The sequence below is a fragment of the Aaosphaeria arxii genome, assembly GCF_010015735.1.
Source record: "Aaosphaeria arxii CBS 175.79 unplaced genomic scaffold BU24scaffold_9, whole genome shotgun sequence".
Taxonomy (NCBI): domain Eukaryota; kingdom Fungi; phylum Ascomycota; class Dothideomycetes; order Pleosporales; genus Aaosphaeria; species Aaosphaeria arxii.
In genome coordinates, this window is record NW_022983482.1 from 1,486,271 (window position 1) to 1,503,637 (window position 17,367).

At 49.9% G+C, this 17,367-nt stretch overlaps 5 protein-coding genes across 5 annotated transcripts; 3 read left to right on the forward strand and 2 right to left on the reverse strand.

Annotated features, from left to right (window-relative positions):
- The first annotated feature begins 143 nt into the window (after positions 1-143).
- BU24DRAFT_426865 (cysteine proteinase) lies at positions 144-4,553 on the forward strand. Its single transcript, XM_033529072.1, has 4 exons — positions 144-485; positions 535-2,042; positions 2,104-2,632; positions 2,680-4,553. Exons 1-4 carry the CDS (start codon positions 464-466, stop codon positions 4,209-4,211), a joined length of 3,591 nt encoding a protein of 1,196 aa, XP_033380106.1. The 5' UTR covers positions 144-463; the 3' UTR covers positions 4,212-4,553.
- A 285-nt stretch (positions 4,554-4,838) lies between these two features.
- BU24DRAFT_426866 (TBCC-domain-containing protein) lies at positions 4,839-6,728 on the forward strand. Its single transcript, XM_033529073.1, has 4 exons — positions 4,839-5,225; positions 5,288-5,448; positions 5,516-6,226; positions 6,320-6,728. Exons 1-4 carry the CDS (start codon positions 5,132-5,134, stop codon positions 6,518-6,520), a joined length of 1,167 nt encoding a protein of 388 aa, XP_033380107.1. The 5' UTR covers positions 4,839-5,131; the 3' UTR covers positions 6,521-6,728.
- Positions 6,729-7,241: 513 nt separating this feature from the next.
- Positions 7,242-9,742, reverse strand: BU24DRAFT_288907 (uncharacterized protein). The gene is made up of 3 exons (XM_033522806.1): positions 9,347-9,742; positions 7,486-9,287; positions 7,242-7,431 (listed from the first exon to the last, which is right to left on the reverse strand). Exons 1-2 carry the CDS (start codon positions 9,421-9,423, stop codon positions 7,544-7,546), a joined length of 1,821 nt encoding a protein of 606 aa, XP_033380108.1. The 5' UTR covers positions 9,424-9,742; the 3' UTR covers positions 7,242-7,431; positions 7,486-7,543.
- A 66-nt stretch (positions 9,743-9,808) lies between these two features.
- Positions 9,809-16,103, forward strand: BU24DRAFT_398561 (uncharacterized protein; the record flags this gene model as incomplete). Its single annotated transcript, XM_033525386.1, has 3 exons — positions 9,809-11,751; positions 11,808-14,681; positions 14,754-16,103. The coding sequence occupies exons 1-3, from the start codon at positions 9,940-9,942 to the stop codon at positions 16,101-16,103; spliced, it is 6,036 nt and encodes a 2,011-aa protein (XP_033380109.1). The 5' UTR covers positions 9,809-9,939.
- On the reverse strand, positions 15,902-17,211 carry BU24DRAFT_495892 (uncharacterized protein; the record flags this gene model as incomplete). The annotated part of the gene is made up of 2 exons (XM_033534161.1): positions 15,902-16,869; positions 16,960-17,211. 2 exons carry the CDS (start codon positions 17,209-17,211, stop codon positions 16,228-16,230), a joined length of 894 nt encoding a protein of 297 aa, XP_033380110.1. The 3' UTR covers positions 15,902-16,227.
- Between the last annotated feature and the right edge of the window lie 156 nt (positions 17,212-17,367).

A 17,367-nucleotide genomic window follows, 5' to 3' on the forward strand; every position in this document is an offset into this window, starting at 1 on the left:
TGATAGCTGTTCGCCTGCAGTGTTTTTGGGTATTGTAATATTATGTATGTAATGAGTTACGATGCGTTCCGAAAAAGGAAAGCTCTAGGGTTCTGCCACCGCCTCGCCATGTGCCACTAGACTATGCATCGTTTCGGAAGCATGACGATTCAAGGCCAGAGTCCAATCTTCAGCATTTCCTTTTTCCAAGTTTTCAGGAACTTTCTATTGAGCGCTTAGATCTTCTCTCGCGGTCTGTTTCGGGTCTCGTGATCATCTGTCTGTCGCTTCTGCGTCCAGCAAGCGGGTCACCGGTGTCATTTCTCAAGCTCCTGTTACTGCCTGCTATGCTCCACCTCTTCACCATACACCTCCCGACCTCGCTCCGCTGACGCACCGCTGCGTCCCTGTCCCCTTTTACCTGCGTATCAAACCAAGTGACAGCTCTGGGCCATATCTTACCATATCCTGAGCTCCGTCGATCATGTCTCCCCGCTCCGCCGGCGGTTTGTTACTCCCAGACCCCGGGAAGTCTCACACTAACCGCTGCTCCAGGAAAGACTGCCCCGCGGCTCCTTCACGATCTCACCACGTACGACCCAAGGTATGAGGCGCGCGCTGGCCGTAACCTCCTGACTACATCTCCTCCACACTTCGATCCTAATGCAGAGCCTACACCCGCCGTACCGTACCGAAATTGTAGGCACAACCTTATGCTCAAGCCCGAACAGAGCCAAGAACCGAACGTGGGACTGGACCCTCAATACGATACTGTGTACAAAGTTGCATCATTCTGCCAGAACTGCCGGTGGCATATAGACGTGGTGGTAGATTTTCGATGTGATGGAAGGGAAACGCCTTGTTCGAAAGAAAACAAGCACCCATTGCATCATTTCGTCTTTCGCACCGAGGACACGGATTCGGATAATGCTTTTGGAAGTGCTCAAGTCCCAAGGGTTTTTCACTTTCAGTGCTCCGGCCCACAATGTCCCGTTGCGCTGCAGATCCGCATGCGCCCACCGCGATTCAATGATGAGCACATCTCCTTGATGACGAATTCGGCACGCTTGAGGCAAAGGCTGGAGACTGCAAAACAGCTCGCTGGCGAACGTGCCGATGCAAACATGGCGAGGCCCGTGGATGCATTAGACTTCCTTACCACGTATCTCACAGACGCGCTGAAACCTCAGCCTGGGAAGGGTCGGATCCCTTTGTTGAACAGAAAGTTTCTCAAGACATTTGGCAAGGATTGTGATAATATCTTGACTGGTCTGGGATTTTCACATGCCGTGGAGAAATCTGAAGAGGGTGAAGAGGCCCAGGTCTGGCACCTGCCCAGGCCTCCGCCCGCAGGCAACCCGCTGGATGTCGATACCGAACGAACCGTGATAGAAGATGCCAGATACGAACTAGGAGTTCTGTTATTGGGATTTCCAGAAAATGAGCGGGTCGGAATTAGGAATTCGCCCGTTCTTCCCCACCCTGCCATCAAGATAGTCGAAAGGGCCTTAGGCTGTGAGGACTATGGAAAGAAAGCTGCTCTTGGCACACGCAACTCTGATCACGAAGAAGATCATCCCTACTATGCTGGGCTAGGCACTGTGGGTGATTTCTCTGATGATCTACTCTTGTTCGCATATAACTGTCAATTCCGCGTTGACAAGGATAATGCGACATACTACTTTGAGTGCTTACAATCGATTGCCATAGGGAGGAATAGCGAATGGCTCAACATGGAAGTGATGACCCTGGCATCGAAAGGCCAGGTCAACCGCGCCGAGCTCAGAAACGCATATCAGTACTTCGGTATCAACCCGCGTGATGCTGACTACATCAGCGATGAACACGTCCTGCAAAATTTCAGAAGTCGCCTTCCTGATATCGGTCCCGGCCAGGACGAGGAAGCTCGAAATGTTCTTCGTATAATAGGCAACGCCCGCAACAGTGATAGACTCAGACAAGAGGCGTCCAATGCCTTTGAAACATACGAACAAGCTATGTCTTGGCTGGGCCTAGACGAAAATCAAGCGGACGACTTCGTTATAACCATGTATTCTATGAAGGTATGTCTGGACATCCACAGATTATGGTCGTAATGTATTTGTACCTGCTTACACTTTATAGAAAGATGAGAATGGTGCAGAAGTTGCACGCAAAGCTGTAGAGATTATTGCCGAAGCACGCAATAGCGAGTTTCTACGGGACTATCTCCGAACGGGAGAGTTGAGAGCGCAGCAGATGGATGTGGGCGAAGCCTACGCACTTCTCGGTATTAGCAACCGGACCGAACGACTCGACCCTGAGATCCTGAAAGTCAATAAGATGTACTTGATTCTAGACCGACCAGGCGATGAAGCCAAATTCGAAGAGGCTTATCGATTAGTGTCTGATGACCAGAGCAAAAACCCGGGACTCTCACTAAGCAGTACACGGCCAGCTTATCCTTTAGAAACCTGGCCTGTCGGTTGCCTCAACATCGGCAATACCTGCTACTTGAACAGTGTCCTGCAATTTCTCTTCACCATCAAGCCCTTGCGGAACATGGTCCTCGATTGCGAGCAGCATCTTCAGACAGTATCTCAAGAGGCCCTGGAAGGCAAAAGGGTTGGTCGCAGCGATGTGACTGTCGCGAAGGTAGAGCAGGCACAGCGTTGTAAGTATTCTGCGCTGTATGCAGGAACAAGACACTAATAGTTGCAGTCATACACGAACTAAGGAACCTATTTCAACGCATGGTGACTGCGAACACTAGCTCAATCCGTCCCGAGATCAAATTAGCGGCATTGGCTCTTTCCAAAGATGCGGATCTCAATCTGCCAAATTCGAACCATATAGAGGATTCGGGATTGGGCGAGCTGGGTGGCGAGCCAGTCTTCGGTCCAATGCCTGCACCCGAAACCAATGATTCGGCCATGAAGGAGGACAACAGTGACTCATCCTCAACGGTTGCTGAGGCTGATACGGATGGCGACCACCTTATGGAAATGAACGATCTCGTTGGCGAGGCAGCAATCGACGAAGGGGAGAAACCTCCTCTACCAAACCGTCCTCCACCCATCCCTCCAAGGCCACAGGACATGAAAAAGATTGAGAGTCTGGCCCAGCAACAAGATGCTGCAGAGATTCTGAACAATGTTTTCGATCTGCTCTCCTGCGCGATCCAAGGTGAAGGCGTTCTGGATGATGGAGAGCAACAAGACCTGGTCAAGCGACTATTCTTCTCTAGTGTCACTGCTGTGAGGAACACGAACGGCACCATTGTTCGTAAGAGCGATCTACAAGACAACCATCTCATCTCCCCTGGCAATCGCGATCGTCCTCTGTATGCCGCCTTGGATGACGAGTTTAGCTTGTCGGAGCAAGAGCCTGAAATGAAGGATGGCAAGGCAATCATACCCACGAAATATGAGGTCATAGATCATGCTTCGCCAGTTCTGATTATTAACGTGCGACGACTGGTTTACGAAGGGGGTCGCAGTAGGAAGGACACCTCTCATGTACAGCTTGACGATCTCTTATATTTGGATCGTTATCTGAAACAGACGAAGTCGCTCAGCGAAGCAGAGGTTTTAGAGCTCCGTGAGAGGCAATGGGAACTTCGCCGAAAGTTGAGGGAGTTGGAAGCTAGAAAGAAAGAGCTTAAGGAGACGGAGGTGAAGACCGACCTTGCCGCTGCCGTCGAAGAAACAGCGACTCTTATTGAAGACTTCACCAAGGCCGATGACGACCAGTTGATCGATGTGGATGATGACCCGTTGCCTAGGTATACCGAACTCGCCGATGGGCTCAAGGAGCGAGCGAAGGAGCTTGAGGATGAAGCAAAAGCCCTCGATGAGCGACTCAAAGACATTGATGGCCAAGTCGACGGAGTCTTCGACAAGTATAGAGACCACGGTTACAGACTCCACAGTATCTTCATGCACCGGGGAGGACCTGGTGGTGGTCATTATTGGATCTACATTTACGATTTCCAGGAGAAGATCTGGAGAGAGTACAACGACGAACGAGTCAGCAAGGTGGAAGACCCACAAAAGAGTATTTTTGAACAGGAAGAGAAATATCCGGGAACATCGACCGGTGTCGTATACGTTCAGGAGGATATGATTGATGGTCTGACTGAAGCAGTCCATCGAGTACCTGAGCCGTTACTGGACCAAGATGTGGAGATGGGCGAAGTCAAGGATACAGACTACAGCCAAGTGCAGGTGATTGATGGGATCGAGGCATCGTAGTTGGAGTGAAGCGTATCGACATCCTTGAAACTGAAAGGATTGCGATTCGACTCATCCGGACTGATTGAATTATGTTTGACAACGATGAGCATTAGCGACGGTCAATGGGAAGTTCACTGTTACGGGTGTTTGTACGGGTTATAGAAGCATGTAGTACACGAAGTTCGAATTGCTGGGGTTTGGGGTTTTCTGTGACTGACGTGTCTAGCATAGCAATGGTTGCTGCTTACGGGTTACAAAAGGATAAGAAGGAGTAGATACCCATTATTCTCACGAAGAATATGTTCATTCTCTGATGCTGCTTAAGTAGTAATGGTGAATGACTATGTGATATGAAATTTAGGTGGACATAACTGTTGGTTTTCATAACGGTAGTACATTGATTCCATGATTATAATACTCGTATAAGGCATAAATCAATGGCATAGGAGGAAGGGATGAGGTCACCATTTTGACCCGCTTGGGATATACTTTTAAGCTTAAATGCACTACGTCCAATAGCAGACACGTCGCAAGGGATCTGATGGCGGGAGGTGGACCCCTCTACTCTCATCTAGTACCTAGCACTGCCTAGGTAGTTACCCCACCTTCGCCTGTCCTGTCTCTCTTTGAAATCACCCGCACCCCACAAGTTCCGTCATCGTCATCGACACTGACATCGACGTCGACATTGACATCGGCAAACGCTACCCTTCCACGTGCCTTCCGCTCTTCCTACGAGTACCCGCGAACCATCTGCCCATTGAACTACGAGAGCTCTCACGCGACATCACTAGTGCCTCCTACAAATACCCCTACAGACCTCCTTCAGTCCTGTCCACCTTATTCTTCCAATATTGCATTACCTCCACTCTTTGAATTATATACGATCTCCTGCCTTGGTCTTTATAGTTCTCAACCATATATTTTCCCTTCACAACATGGCAGCACTGAATGCCATTACCTCACATAATGGCCAATCGGATGCTGCACTCAAGGATCGTTTCTTTCGATACTTCCAACATGAGGTAACAGGTACGTCCGTTGAGCTGCAGGCATAATTTGTGTGTCAAAGACCTAAAGTGACGTGTGCATAGCATTGCAAGAGCAGATGGACCGTCTCAACACCACGGCTTGGACGGGAGGGGAGCGTAATGATGCCGTGGACCACTGCCTGGCTGGCATCGAACGACTAAATCACGAGGTCAAGGATGCGAGTAGCTACATCCCAGCTTACGACCAACGTACCTATGGCGAAGTGAGCTGTCCTTTGTGTAATTATCATGTCTCTGTGAAGTCGATCATTAACCTGTCGCTTGCAACAGGCCGTCAAAGCGCTGAGCGCTAAACTGCAAACCATTCGCACTCAGTTTGCGCCGCCGAAAAAGTTTCAATTCAAGACCGGCCGCAAGAACAATTCTGCAATATCCCTTTCCGATGCTGCTGAGCTGGCCAGGCAGAACAAGCTCGGAGTCCCCGGCTACTCCTCTGATACCTCCAACGCAAACTCGAGTTTCGCGCCAACACCCTTGGACAAGCTGTCACCAACCGAGGAAAAACCGCTGGAATTCCCATCACACGATGGAGGGAACAGCAAAGGCGATGATTTTAGTGAACCCCGGATCGATGGTACCGCAGCAGGAGTGAGGACAATGAGCTTTTCCGATGCCAATAGCGTGACGATATCCAACCATAACAAAACACATATCCTGCTGCCTACATCTGCCTCACATGCCACTTCCTCGGGAACCGTGTCAAATCTGCGTAACAGCGTCGTTGACTTGTCACCTCCTACAACAAACGGTGGGCCCTTTGCTAGCCTGACCCTAAAGAACATCAAGCGTTCCTTGATCGTTTGCGGACAGGTGACAGGTCCAGCGCACATTACGGGGGTGGAGAATAGCGTTCTGGTGGTAGCATGTCGACAGTTCCGCGTGCACAACAGCAAAAATGTAGACGTATATCTGTTCTGTGCCAGTCGACCCATCATTGAGGATTGCGAGAACATTCGGTTTGCGCCGCTTCCGGAAGCATATGTAAGCAAATTCTCCATGTTTATATTGCTAGGCACATGCAATCAGCCAGCTCCTTGGGGAGATGACATTTGTACTAATCAATTCTTTCCTCAGAACCCACCAGACTTTGCGACCATCCCCAATCTCTGGAACCAGATAGACGACTTCAAGTGGCTCAAATCCGAACCGAGCCCGAACTACAGCGTACTTGTCCCTGACGAGCGTGTCCAAGAAAAGGTCTGGAAAGAGACAGTACCAGGAGGACATAATGTCGGCCTGGACGACATTCTACGAGCCGTATCGATATTGCACTAAGAGCTTGGTTTCGGTGTTCCCTTTCAAGTGCGGCATGTAAGCCGTTGTGATTGATTTTCAACGAAAAACTGCTGTGGTGTTTTCTTCACTCACCGTTGAGGATTGATATCATGTACGATAGGAAGGTTAAAGAGTGGTATGTAGGGAAGTATGCGTGGCATACTACACATAAGCTGAGCAATTCTTATCATCATTTTCTTTTCGGTAATGTATCGTCAAAGGTGTTTTCTTCACGATGACAACAGATATGTGCAGATCATCTAAACGAAAAGTAAAAAAAAATGTCTCGTTCCTCTCCCAGTAACACGCAAAGTACCACTATGGTTGAAAAGTTCGTACTGCATGCAACCGCTTGCTACGACCGTCCTCGTAGGCCATCTTATGTCCCCAAACTCCATGAGAGGAATCCGAGGGACGAACAGCAAACTCGGGTACATGGCAACGCGATGTTCTAGGTGTTGGGACCTGCTCATAGCGAGTATGAGCCAGGTATGATAGATGGAACGGCTGTGCGATTGGTTTCGTCACTCACTCTCTCGCGATGGCTATACTGAGCTGCAGGAATTGATCTTGTCACTGAGCTCCACCTTAGGCCGCGAGGTTCTCACATGGACTTTTGCATGTGGCCCCAATGGAGTCCGCAAGCACAAATTCAACGAATATAGCATCAAGCTATTATAATCACGGGACTGGCATGAAGTGTGGGAAGCGCTACGCGAATGAGCGTCACATTGTGGGAGGGGCCGACGGAGGGAAGTGCAGGGGAATTATCATTGATCCTCAGACTGTAGTGGATTCTGAGTCCAATAGAGGAGCACAGTCGGGTGGTTGGGTGTTAATCTGCACTCAGGTGGCGCTGAAATGCTCCGGTGCTGTTCTAGGGGTATCTTAGGATTGCGTAGCCAAAATTTCTGTGGACTCGTCAGTGCTCAGACCCAAAAGTCAATATCCTTTAATGAACATACGGGCCTCTTTCTCCAGTGTGACTGTGCCGTAGCCAAATATATGCCATCATTGTGACAGTCAAGATGTCGAGGATGCAAAAAGGACCTTTCGAGGGTTACCAAGCGCAAGACTTCGACTTCCGCTTCCTTCCATATCCTCCAAGAGCCTGCCCATCCCTCCGATGTCAAGCTCGCCTTGCGCCAGAAGGGCTTGGTCTGTCCGCCGCGCTTCTTTTTCCTCTGCTTGCTCTTTGTCTAACGTAGGATCCTGGTTTCCGTCTAACGGCTGTTTCGTATTAGTGAGAATGATGAGTCTGTGATCCGTTGCGATCAGAACGTCTCTCGGTATTGCCTTGCGGGCTTCTTCTACACTGAGATCGAATTGGGCTGCAGAAACCAATGACTCTCCCAACAAGTTCAATCCTTGAAGCTTATGAGGACTGGTGCTGCTGCTCCCGGATGCGCTACGAGTTGTGAATTGTGCCAAGTTTGATATTCTGTAAACATCGACTCCATACTCTATGAGAACTGAGTCTATAGGCACACCACCCTCGGACGATGGCAAGGAAGCAATGGACAAAGAGCCATGTATCGGAGCTGAAGAGCTAGTAGTTGTGCTAGAGAAGAGGCTCTGTTGCTTCGTGCGACGCGTATTGGGGGTCATCGGCACGAGATTGCCTCGCGCACTACGCTTGGGACTTGGCTCCGAACCACTGGACCGATCTTCAGATGATCCAACGAATCCTCGAGAAGAGAAATCTGAAGGGTCACGCCGCTGGTTCAGGGTTGATGCCTCAATATCCCAGACCCCCCATTCGCCATCCCCGAGCAAGGCGAATATGCCATGTCCGTCAGATGTCCACACGGCATCAATAATCGGCTTTCGAGCGGCAAGGATAGGCGGCGTAGGTAAGCTGCTTTGAGTGCGATCGTAAGTGCTCCTGAAAAGAGCAATGTAGGCTCCAAGCTCTACTTCAGCACTGGTCTGGCCTTTACGGTGCTTGACTGCGAATGGGTCATATATCCTAGCAGTACCGGTAGCATCGGCAATCAAAAGTTGGGAATGACGGCGTTTTGGCCATTGGGCAGTGTTGAATGCAATTGTTGAGGGAGGCGTGCGGAGTTTGACAACCTGATAGGGCACTACAGGGTTTTTGATCGCTACTCCCGTTTCCGTGAGCTGGAAACGGTAGATTTTTATTAGACCACCAACATCAATAGAGTGAGAAGCAACAAGCAGATCCCAGCCTTCCGATTTCCCGTCTTCGGCAGACAATGACTGGCCATGTCTTCCAGAAGCCGCCTTTTTCCTCTTACCGGCACCTTGGGTTTCGTCATCATCGACATCCATCTCCTGGTCTTGTGTATCGGGACGTGGTTCAGCGCGTGTTGTCCAAGTCATGGCAACTCCTCTGGGGATGCTCTGGTGCCCAGCATGCGTAGGGATCTTGATGATGCTTTCCCCGAATTGAGAGGCTGTTTTCGCAGGTGCCTCCTTCGCCGCGTTTGATGGTGGACTTAAAGGTAATGTCACCACCCGAACGCTGTAATCTGCGCAAGCGACAGTGAAAACCATCTTGTCACCAAATATAGCTGGTATCGTATCTGCAGGCCGGAGTGATGATACTGCAGGTATTTGGGGAACCCCAATATGTAGGACCTCGGTATTGAGAGAAAGCCGAACCTGTTGGACGATGGAGGGATACGGTTGCTCTGGATCCAATTCTTCTTCTTCTTCCTCGAACTCGGCGGGTGGTGGCGCTTGAGCCTCCGTCTTCGCGGGGGGCTCATCATCATCGGAGTCTATGATCATGATAGCATCACTCGAGGTTCCATTGACTTTAGCTGGTTTTGTAGGCTGCTGTGGAAGAGATGCGCCGACCTTCTTGAGCGGGCGTCCACCTCTCCAAAGTATGCCAATGCCCGCTTCATGGCCGTACAGCGTGATCGTGGAGCCATTAGGTGCTTTCAAGGGATATATCTTGGCATCGTGAACGCGATGAGGAAGTTCGTAGCGTAGCTGAGTTGTCTTGCCCTGGGTCGTGATGACAGGCTTCATCGCGGTTACGTCGAAATGTGTGGGAAGCACGATAGTGCTCGAAGCTTCCAGGTGACCGAGCAACGATACTTGGTAAGCAATGTCGCTATATGGGCAACCAGAAAGATCTCTCCCTGCGTATTGAAATCGATGAAGTGGTGTTGTCGATGTCGTTGTTGTTATTGTTATTGTTGTGGTTGTTGTGAAGGAAAGAAAGAAGGTCGGAGCTCGGAGGTGAAGTGCGGCGAAATTCCATGCACGCGTCCCACCACAGGCGCGTCCACTATTAACTACTGTCGGTAGGTACGATTGCAACAGCAACAGCAGCAAAACAACAATACCAACAATACCCCCCATCCAGAGCTTCTCCTACCGAGCCCACACAGGGACGATCGATTCCAAGGTCCGCCTCCTCATGCCACGAACAGATCCCCCGCATGGCAACGCTACGATCGCTCGGGCTCCACAGGCCCGCCGCGTTGCAATATCTCATTCGGGAGGGCATTCTGGATGAAGATTGCAAAGAGACAGAGTACAAGTGGGATACATACCATGATGGAATGTCAACAGATGTCATAGACGAAATCATAACCACTCAGTATCACGTTGCATGGTCGCGGGGGGGAGTGGTGCGCAAAGTCTTCAGTTTCGAGGTTGAGCAAGAGAAGGTCCTACAAGCGCTGCTCACTTGGTTTCCTACTGAAGACAACACTGTTGCTGCATCGAGTTCTCAAGAGAGCTCAGAAGAGAGTGAGGATGGTGTTCTCAGAACATCCCTCTCAGGGAGGCTTCAGGAATCCAATTGTCAAGATAACTCCGACCGCAGATTGCATTTTTCAGAAAGCAAATCCCGAGCACTCGTCGTGTTCTTAAAATCACAAGCACACGTTTTCTTCCTCGACGGTTCCAACCATGTTGTTAACCTGCCATTTGAGGTGGAAAGAGCATTTCCTGCAACAAAGGGTGTCCTCGTTCAACGACGAATACCTAGATTCGACGCGAAACCCTCAACACCGACCATGCCGTCCGCACCTCCAAATTCTTTCCTTACCAACACTCACATGTCACAGAGTTTCTCACAAAGTCATTTGAAAACTCCACGCCGCCATAGGCATGGATCTTCTTTGGGCTTAAAACAGGGGACATCCATGAAATCCACTCCTATGGGGTCTTTCTTTCTAGAGGACTTGGTCATGAGGCCTGCTATCCCAATGAATGATGGCTTACCTCGAATATTCTCCTTTACAGACCCATTGTCAGAGTTTGGTCTAGTAGTCAACGTTACCACAGCCAGCGAGCATAGGGGATTTCTCTCTGTCAGTGCTACTGGCCATCGAAGACTTGAACCGATTGACAAGTCTGAGGAAATGATCTACATATCTGCTCAGAATGAGTTGAAATTTGATGAATCTGGAAACGATTCACCACTTCTCCTGGCAGTCACCATGAACCATGACACGAACACTTTTACCATTTGGTCAGCCGCGTATCTTGAGCCCAAATCTATCTCAACTTCAAGGAAAAACCATGTACTTCCTTCAGCCAAAAAGGCGCGAAGAAGAAGCTCTTACGGCCCTACTGCACCTGGAACTGGAGCGACGACACCAGCTGTCCGGGGTGCCGATCGGATGCGTGAAAGTTTTGGTGGTGCAGGCCGTTCCAAACCCCAGCCGCCGCCATCATTCAATGTCTCTTCGCGAATAAAAGAACGACTGTCCGACCAGGCAGTAGAGGATGCACTGACATCACAGCTGAATCCTGATTTCGATATGTCGCGACAACCGAAGGAGTCACGACGTGTCTCCTCGTTGTTGTCGAGAGCAGAGCTCTCCAACAGTTTCGACAAGTCCGCCTTCCAAGATTTGGCAACTCAAAGATCTAGTCTTGGTGGAAGCTTCGGTGCCAGTCAACGGAGCAGACACTCTATTGGCCACGAAAGAACGAGTTTTGGTGGCTTCTCCCATTCGCGAAATCGAGCATCTACGCCAGGAAGTGTCACCTCACGTTTGAGCTTTGGGCAAGCATCTATCGATGACACATTTGAAGACATGGATGAGGATACATTAGACACCCTTGAGGATTATGACGAGCTCGACGATCTGTTCTCGCCGCCCGAAGCTGGCTCGGAGCGTGACCCAATTGATGGGCTTCGCAAAGAATTGGTCATGACTGTTATTGCCGAAATTCCTGCTCAGAAGCACTTGAAGCCACATCTTCTCACTCTGAAAGAGGTTTTTTCTACCAGTCAGGTATTCGCCTCAATTCAGCATCATAATTGTATCACTCACTGATTTTCAACGTGTAGGCCCCCCCGAAAGTTTTCACAGCTGCGGCGCCCTTTAATTCTGCAGCACTTCATGAAAGAAAGATATGTCTGTATATAGTGCACGCTTCTCTACTGGGCCCCATAGAGTGTGAACTTTCTGTCACTCGTAAGCGCCCGTCAACGACAATGCCTCAGATAAAGTCGACTACTGCGCCGCCGCGATATGCCTGCGTGCCGAAATTCGTCAAAGTGCAGACCTTAAGCGGTGTTATCGATGTTACCAAGCTTGTGGATGGCCACACTGAACGAATTCTATGCTTGCGTTCAGCCAACCCCCCTGATCCTGATCTGATTGTAACGGCAGGCTGGGGCACCCATTTGCCGATTAAATTTGCAGTCGGCTCTCTCAAACTCTTCAATCCATATGCCTTCATGCGAGACGGAAAATCGAGAGCTACCGCTGGGCTCAGACGGACGATTACGGCCCCCCATCCATTACAATATCTTCCTTCAGCACTTCCAGGCGGCACTTTTGATGTGGTCGATGGAGAGTCACGGAGGCATAGGCTGCAAATGCATCTCAAGCCACGGAACCCTTGGGTGGCGCATTTGTTTAAAGTTTTATCCAAAGTTTTGTCTAATCATATTGGTGATTTCCTCCTCGAGATTTGGTGGAATATTCGTAGAACCATGGTCGACAATTTTGAATCGAGTTTCGAGCTAGACTGGGCCGCATTTGCCACAACACTGTTCTGTCTCGTTGTGCCATTTGTGGATGAACGGTCGATGAAGGCGAAAAAGAATTCGAAACAGCCTCGTCAGAGACGAAGCACTGGCACTCCTGCGAGTTTGACAAGACCAGACGAGATAGTTGCAGAGTCTTCGGCATGGGATCTCATGAATCGACGTCAAAATGCCCGCTCTGCAGCAAAGCCGTTAAGTTCAACGCCATGGTGCTGGACTCAATCTGGACTTTCACCAAGTGTATCTTCATCGAGAACATCTAGGCGCTCTCTAACAGTTAATCCAAGCCCAAGCAATGGGAACGTACTTTCATACTATATCGCCGAAGCTCGTCGCTTTCTTCAAACACCAGTAGGAAAGGCGTCAAACGATCAGTGGCGACATCTTTCTCCTTCTGAAAGACAAGATCTTCGCATTTCATGTGCGTCAGAAGTAGTGGTCACTTTACATCTTCTCCGTGAAGAAGTAAAGTTGAACATTCTCTCCTCGGACGAGTCAAGCTCTCATACAGCGGACCTAGCGCCCATACTCGCTCAATTAGGCCATTGGCTTCGCTGGGAGTCCTGGGGTTACAAACAAGGAGCGTTCTACGATCTCGATGGCGGGTCTTCTGAGCTTTGGGCTTACGAGGAATCCAGTCTTGTGAACGTAGTCAAGCTACATTCACAACCTTGGAAAGCACCTCCATCAATCCTGGAGTGGATTAGTTCAGTTCTTCGATCGCAGACGTACACTCCATTTCCCACTGTCGCAATACTGATTCGCAAGTCGAAGGCGTCTCCGCATTCATCGGTCAATATAGACGAGATCATTTCAAGTGTGACGCCTCGCACGGTCGCTCTTGACAAGTTCTTCCAGCACGTCGATAAGCTCTCTAATCCACGCAGAGCTGTGGAATTGATTGAACATTGTGGAATTACCCCCCAGGTGTTGGCCACCTTGCCCGAGGCTGTACGCGCACCCCTTATGGAAGCGATCATGAACTGCCAAGCTAACCCGCCCACAACATGGCCACGCTCCCTCCTTAAATTGGTACAACGAGAAGACCTGGATTTAACTCTAAAACCAAACGAAGACTCCATACAGGATAGCCATCAAGGCCAGTCGAATTCAGCGATTGGCAGTCATGCCAATCCATATTCATCAAGCGGAATTCGAGACGTACACACTATCTGCCAAAGCATTGACCGTGCTGACTCTGTACAATCCGCAGCTGAGGTAGAACGACACCATGTCACACGGCTGATATTCAGCGAGGACCGCCGTTTTATGGAAGCACATGCCTTGTTAGAGCCTTTGCGACCTGCCGTGGCGGAGTATCGACCTGATCCGAGGGCAGAGGAAGCAGCGATCTTGGAAGGCCAGAAGGTTCTGATGCAACATGTTATGACACGAACGTTTTCATTGCCGGTTGGCAATTCAATGATCAAATACAGTAGCAAGAGGCCGCTTTTAACCGAAAAGTACCTGCTTTTTGGCTTCTCGACATCATGTCTCATGAAACCAATGGGCAACGTAGTCACGGCTGAAAGACAGAACTACTCTGAAGAAAAATTCTTTTGGGCGTTTTTCAATGCCGGAGTCGCAGCTGGTTTGAGTATCGCGAAAGACGCTCGTGGAATTGACACCTCGTGGATAATGTACAACAAGCCTTCACAGCTAACGAACAAGCATGCAGGCCTGCTTTTAGGCCTAGGTCTAAATGGTCACCTTAAAACCATTGCCAAATGGCTGTCTTTCAAGTACCTCACGCCCAAACATACCATGACATCTGTTGGCTTGCTACTTGGTCTTTCTGCATCGTTTATGGGTACCATGGATACCCTAGTAACCCGTCTTCTGTCCGTACATGTTACAAGAATGTTGCCAGCAGGTGCCGCAGAGCTGAACTTATCACCATACACTCAAACAACAGGCCTTATGGGCATAGGATTATTATATTACAACACCCAACATCGCCGGATGAGTGAAGTCATGCTCTCCGAAATCGAATACGTGGACGAACCAGACCCGTCTGAGCCCCCGGACACTTTGCGAGATGAAGCTTACAGACTCGCTGCCGGTTTCGCATTGGGCTTCATCAACTTAGGCAAAGGGAAAGATCTCCGAGGTTTGCATGATATGTTCATTGTCGAGCGGCTTATGGCTGTAGCTGTGGCACCCAAAGCGGTGAACATAGTACACATTCTTGACCAAGCTACTGCTGGTGCGGTCATTGCGATTGCACTTATTTTCATGAAGACCCAGGACGATGCAGTTGCTCGAAAGATAGATGTGCCTGATACTGTACCTCAGTTCGATTATGTGCGTCCCGACATCTTTCTACTACGCACCCTTGCAAAGCATCTCATCATGTGGGACAACATCGAAGCCAGTCATGCTTGGATACTCAAAAACCTGCCTATGGAATATCGACCAGACCATAACTTGGCAGCCATATCCAAACTCCGGAGCAGCCAAATGCCGTTTTTCAATATCTTAGCTGGACTCCTCTGGAGCATATCTCTCAAGTTCGCTGGGACGGGTGACTTGGAAGTCCGAAATTTCCTAGTGGCGTATTTGGACCAGTTCATTCGGATCAATAGACTCCCAGCACTTCGATACGACTCAAAACTCGCGAAAAACACAGTCCGCAACTGTCAAGACCTGCTCGCGCTCTCTGCTGCTACCGTGATGGCAGGTACCGGTGATCTCGTTGTCTTTCGACGGTTACGCTCTCTCCATGGTCGCGTTTCTCCAGATACTCCTTATGGCTCACATCTTGCGGCTCACATGGCATTCGGTGCGCTCTTTATTGCTGGTGGTACCCACACATTCAGCACCTCCAACAAGGCTATTGCATCTCTAATATGCGCGTTCTACCCTCTATATCCTACAGATGTGCAAGACTCGAAGGCACATCTGCAAGCCTTCCGTCATTTTTGGGTTTTGGCTGCAGAACCACGCTGCCTTATTGTCCGCGATGTTGATACGGGCCGTGCAACGTCGATGCCCATCACTGTTCACATGCGCAGTGGCGAGAAGATCAAGCATATGGCCCCTATTCTCCTCCCAGAGACCCACTTGATCGAAAGAATCGAAACGAACGATGTCGCGTTCTGGCCTACTACATTGGATTTCGTAAACAATCCCAGCCACTTGCAGAGCTTCCGACAACATCAGACATTGCATGTGAGAAGGAGAGGCGCAAAAGATATGTACGCGTCCACATTCTCGTCAACACTCGTTGCGCTCAACGACACGCAATCTTCGCGCGTGTCCAGATTGATGTGGAATTGGATCTTCAGCCTACAGAGTCTACAGAAATTCGAAAGTGCCGACATCACCTTGATCTTGCCAGCAGATCCCTACTCAAGCACATTTTTGGACTCGTCCCTCACCGTAGTAGATGCACGACTGGTGCTAGAGGAGATGGGGAAAACCTGGAAGTTGAAGGAGCTCTGGGAGCTAAGACTCCTGTTCGAGTGGGCGGAGGGATGTGCACAAACAGGAACAGGGAGGCTGAACTGGCTTGGTAGGAACGTGGTGGAGAGGCTAAAAGCCGATGTATTAGATCGAGGTCGCAGAATAGGTACCGCGTCCAAATCGTAAAAGGATGCTTTATGCTCGAAACGATAGCCCACGTCACACGACCATGATAGGCTAGGATAGTCAAGTAGATAGCAATTAGCTCTGCAAAAACGTTTCATGGAGCAATTCATCCCTAAAGACATGATCAATTTCCCACCATGCTCTCAAACAATGCATCTCTTCTTCTCCTCAGTCCGTCAAGCTCGACCTCCAGTCTGCCCAGTTCTCGCCTCGCAGCCTCCTTATCGGCTGGGAGCTCTGCAAACACAGCTAATCTGGCCTCTAGGTCTTCGACTACCGTCCTCAGCTCCCGAAGAGCCTTCTGTTGCTCCAGCGTGTCCGCCATTGCTTCAGCAGAACTAGCATCCCCTATCCTCTTCAAACTCCGATTTTGCAATGACTGCAATGAAGAGAATCTGTCTTCGTATTCCCGTATCTTCGCCTTTACATGTTTCATTTGTCGAACTTGTTCGGTTGTTTGTCGGTGCAACGTGGGCGGTGCGCCGAACGCGGGATCGGTCTGAAGTAAGGCGAGTTGATCGCGGAGGAGGGAGTGCTGTTTTTGAAGATATCCCTGGAGAGTCTGGATGTGTGCGAGATTGTTCGATATCTGTTGTGCGCTGGATGTAAGGTGTATAATCGAATGAGCCATGCTAAGAGTATCCAGTCCAGTGGCATCAAGTGTTGTAGCTGTAGAGGTCAAGGCTGTCAAAGCGTCGGCACCGGCGGGAGTAAGATTGTCGATTAAAGCTTTCTTCATGGGGTTCTCGTCCTCGTTTGTGCTCGACTAGTTGGAAATAGTGTCAGTAGATGAGCAGGCAGTGGGTGGTAATGTAAAATCCCCAAGATGGGGAGGGTGCCAGCGGACCTTTCATACCTCATCCAACACCTTTAATGCCTCTCTCTCCAGTCTCTCAATCATGGTTCTATCTTCATCTGCACGTTCATTCGCAGTAGACAGCTCCCGTAGAACTTTCAAGGTCTCCTCGTTGCGTTCGAAGGTAGGGATCGCTCGGCCTGCGTATTTGTAGGACAGCCAGGACTCAATCTGGGCCCAGTCTTGAGTAAGAGCCCGCTGGGCACGAGCCTTGCTCGGTGAGAAGAGGTCCGAAGGGGTGAGGTCGTCCATTGCTCTGTGTATGAAGGTTGAATATGGTGTGGACGGTAGTGTAGGATAAAGTTGAAGCGGAAAGGCACAAAGGGTCCACACATAAAGTGCAGGCTGGTTAGCGCATGGTCTGTGCGAGCTACCCCGGATTCAGCCCTATCGAATGTTCGTTACATA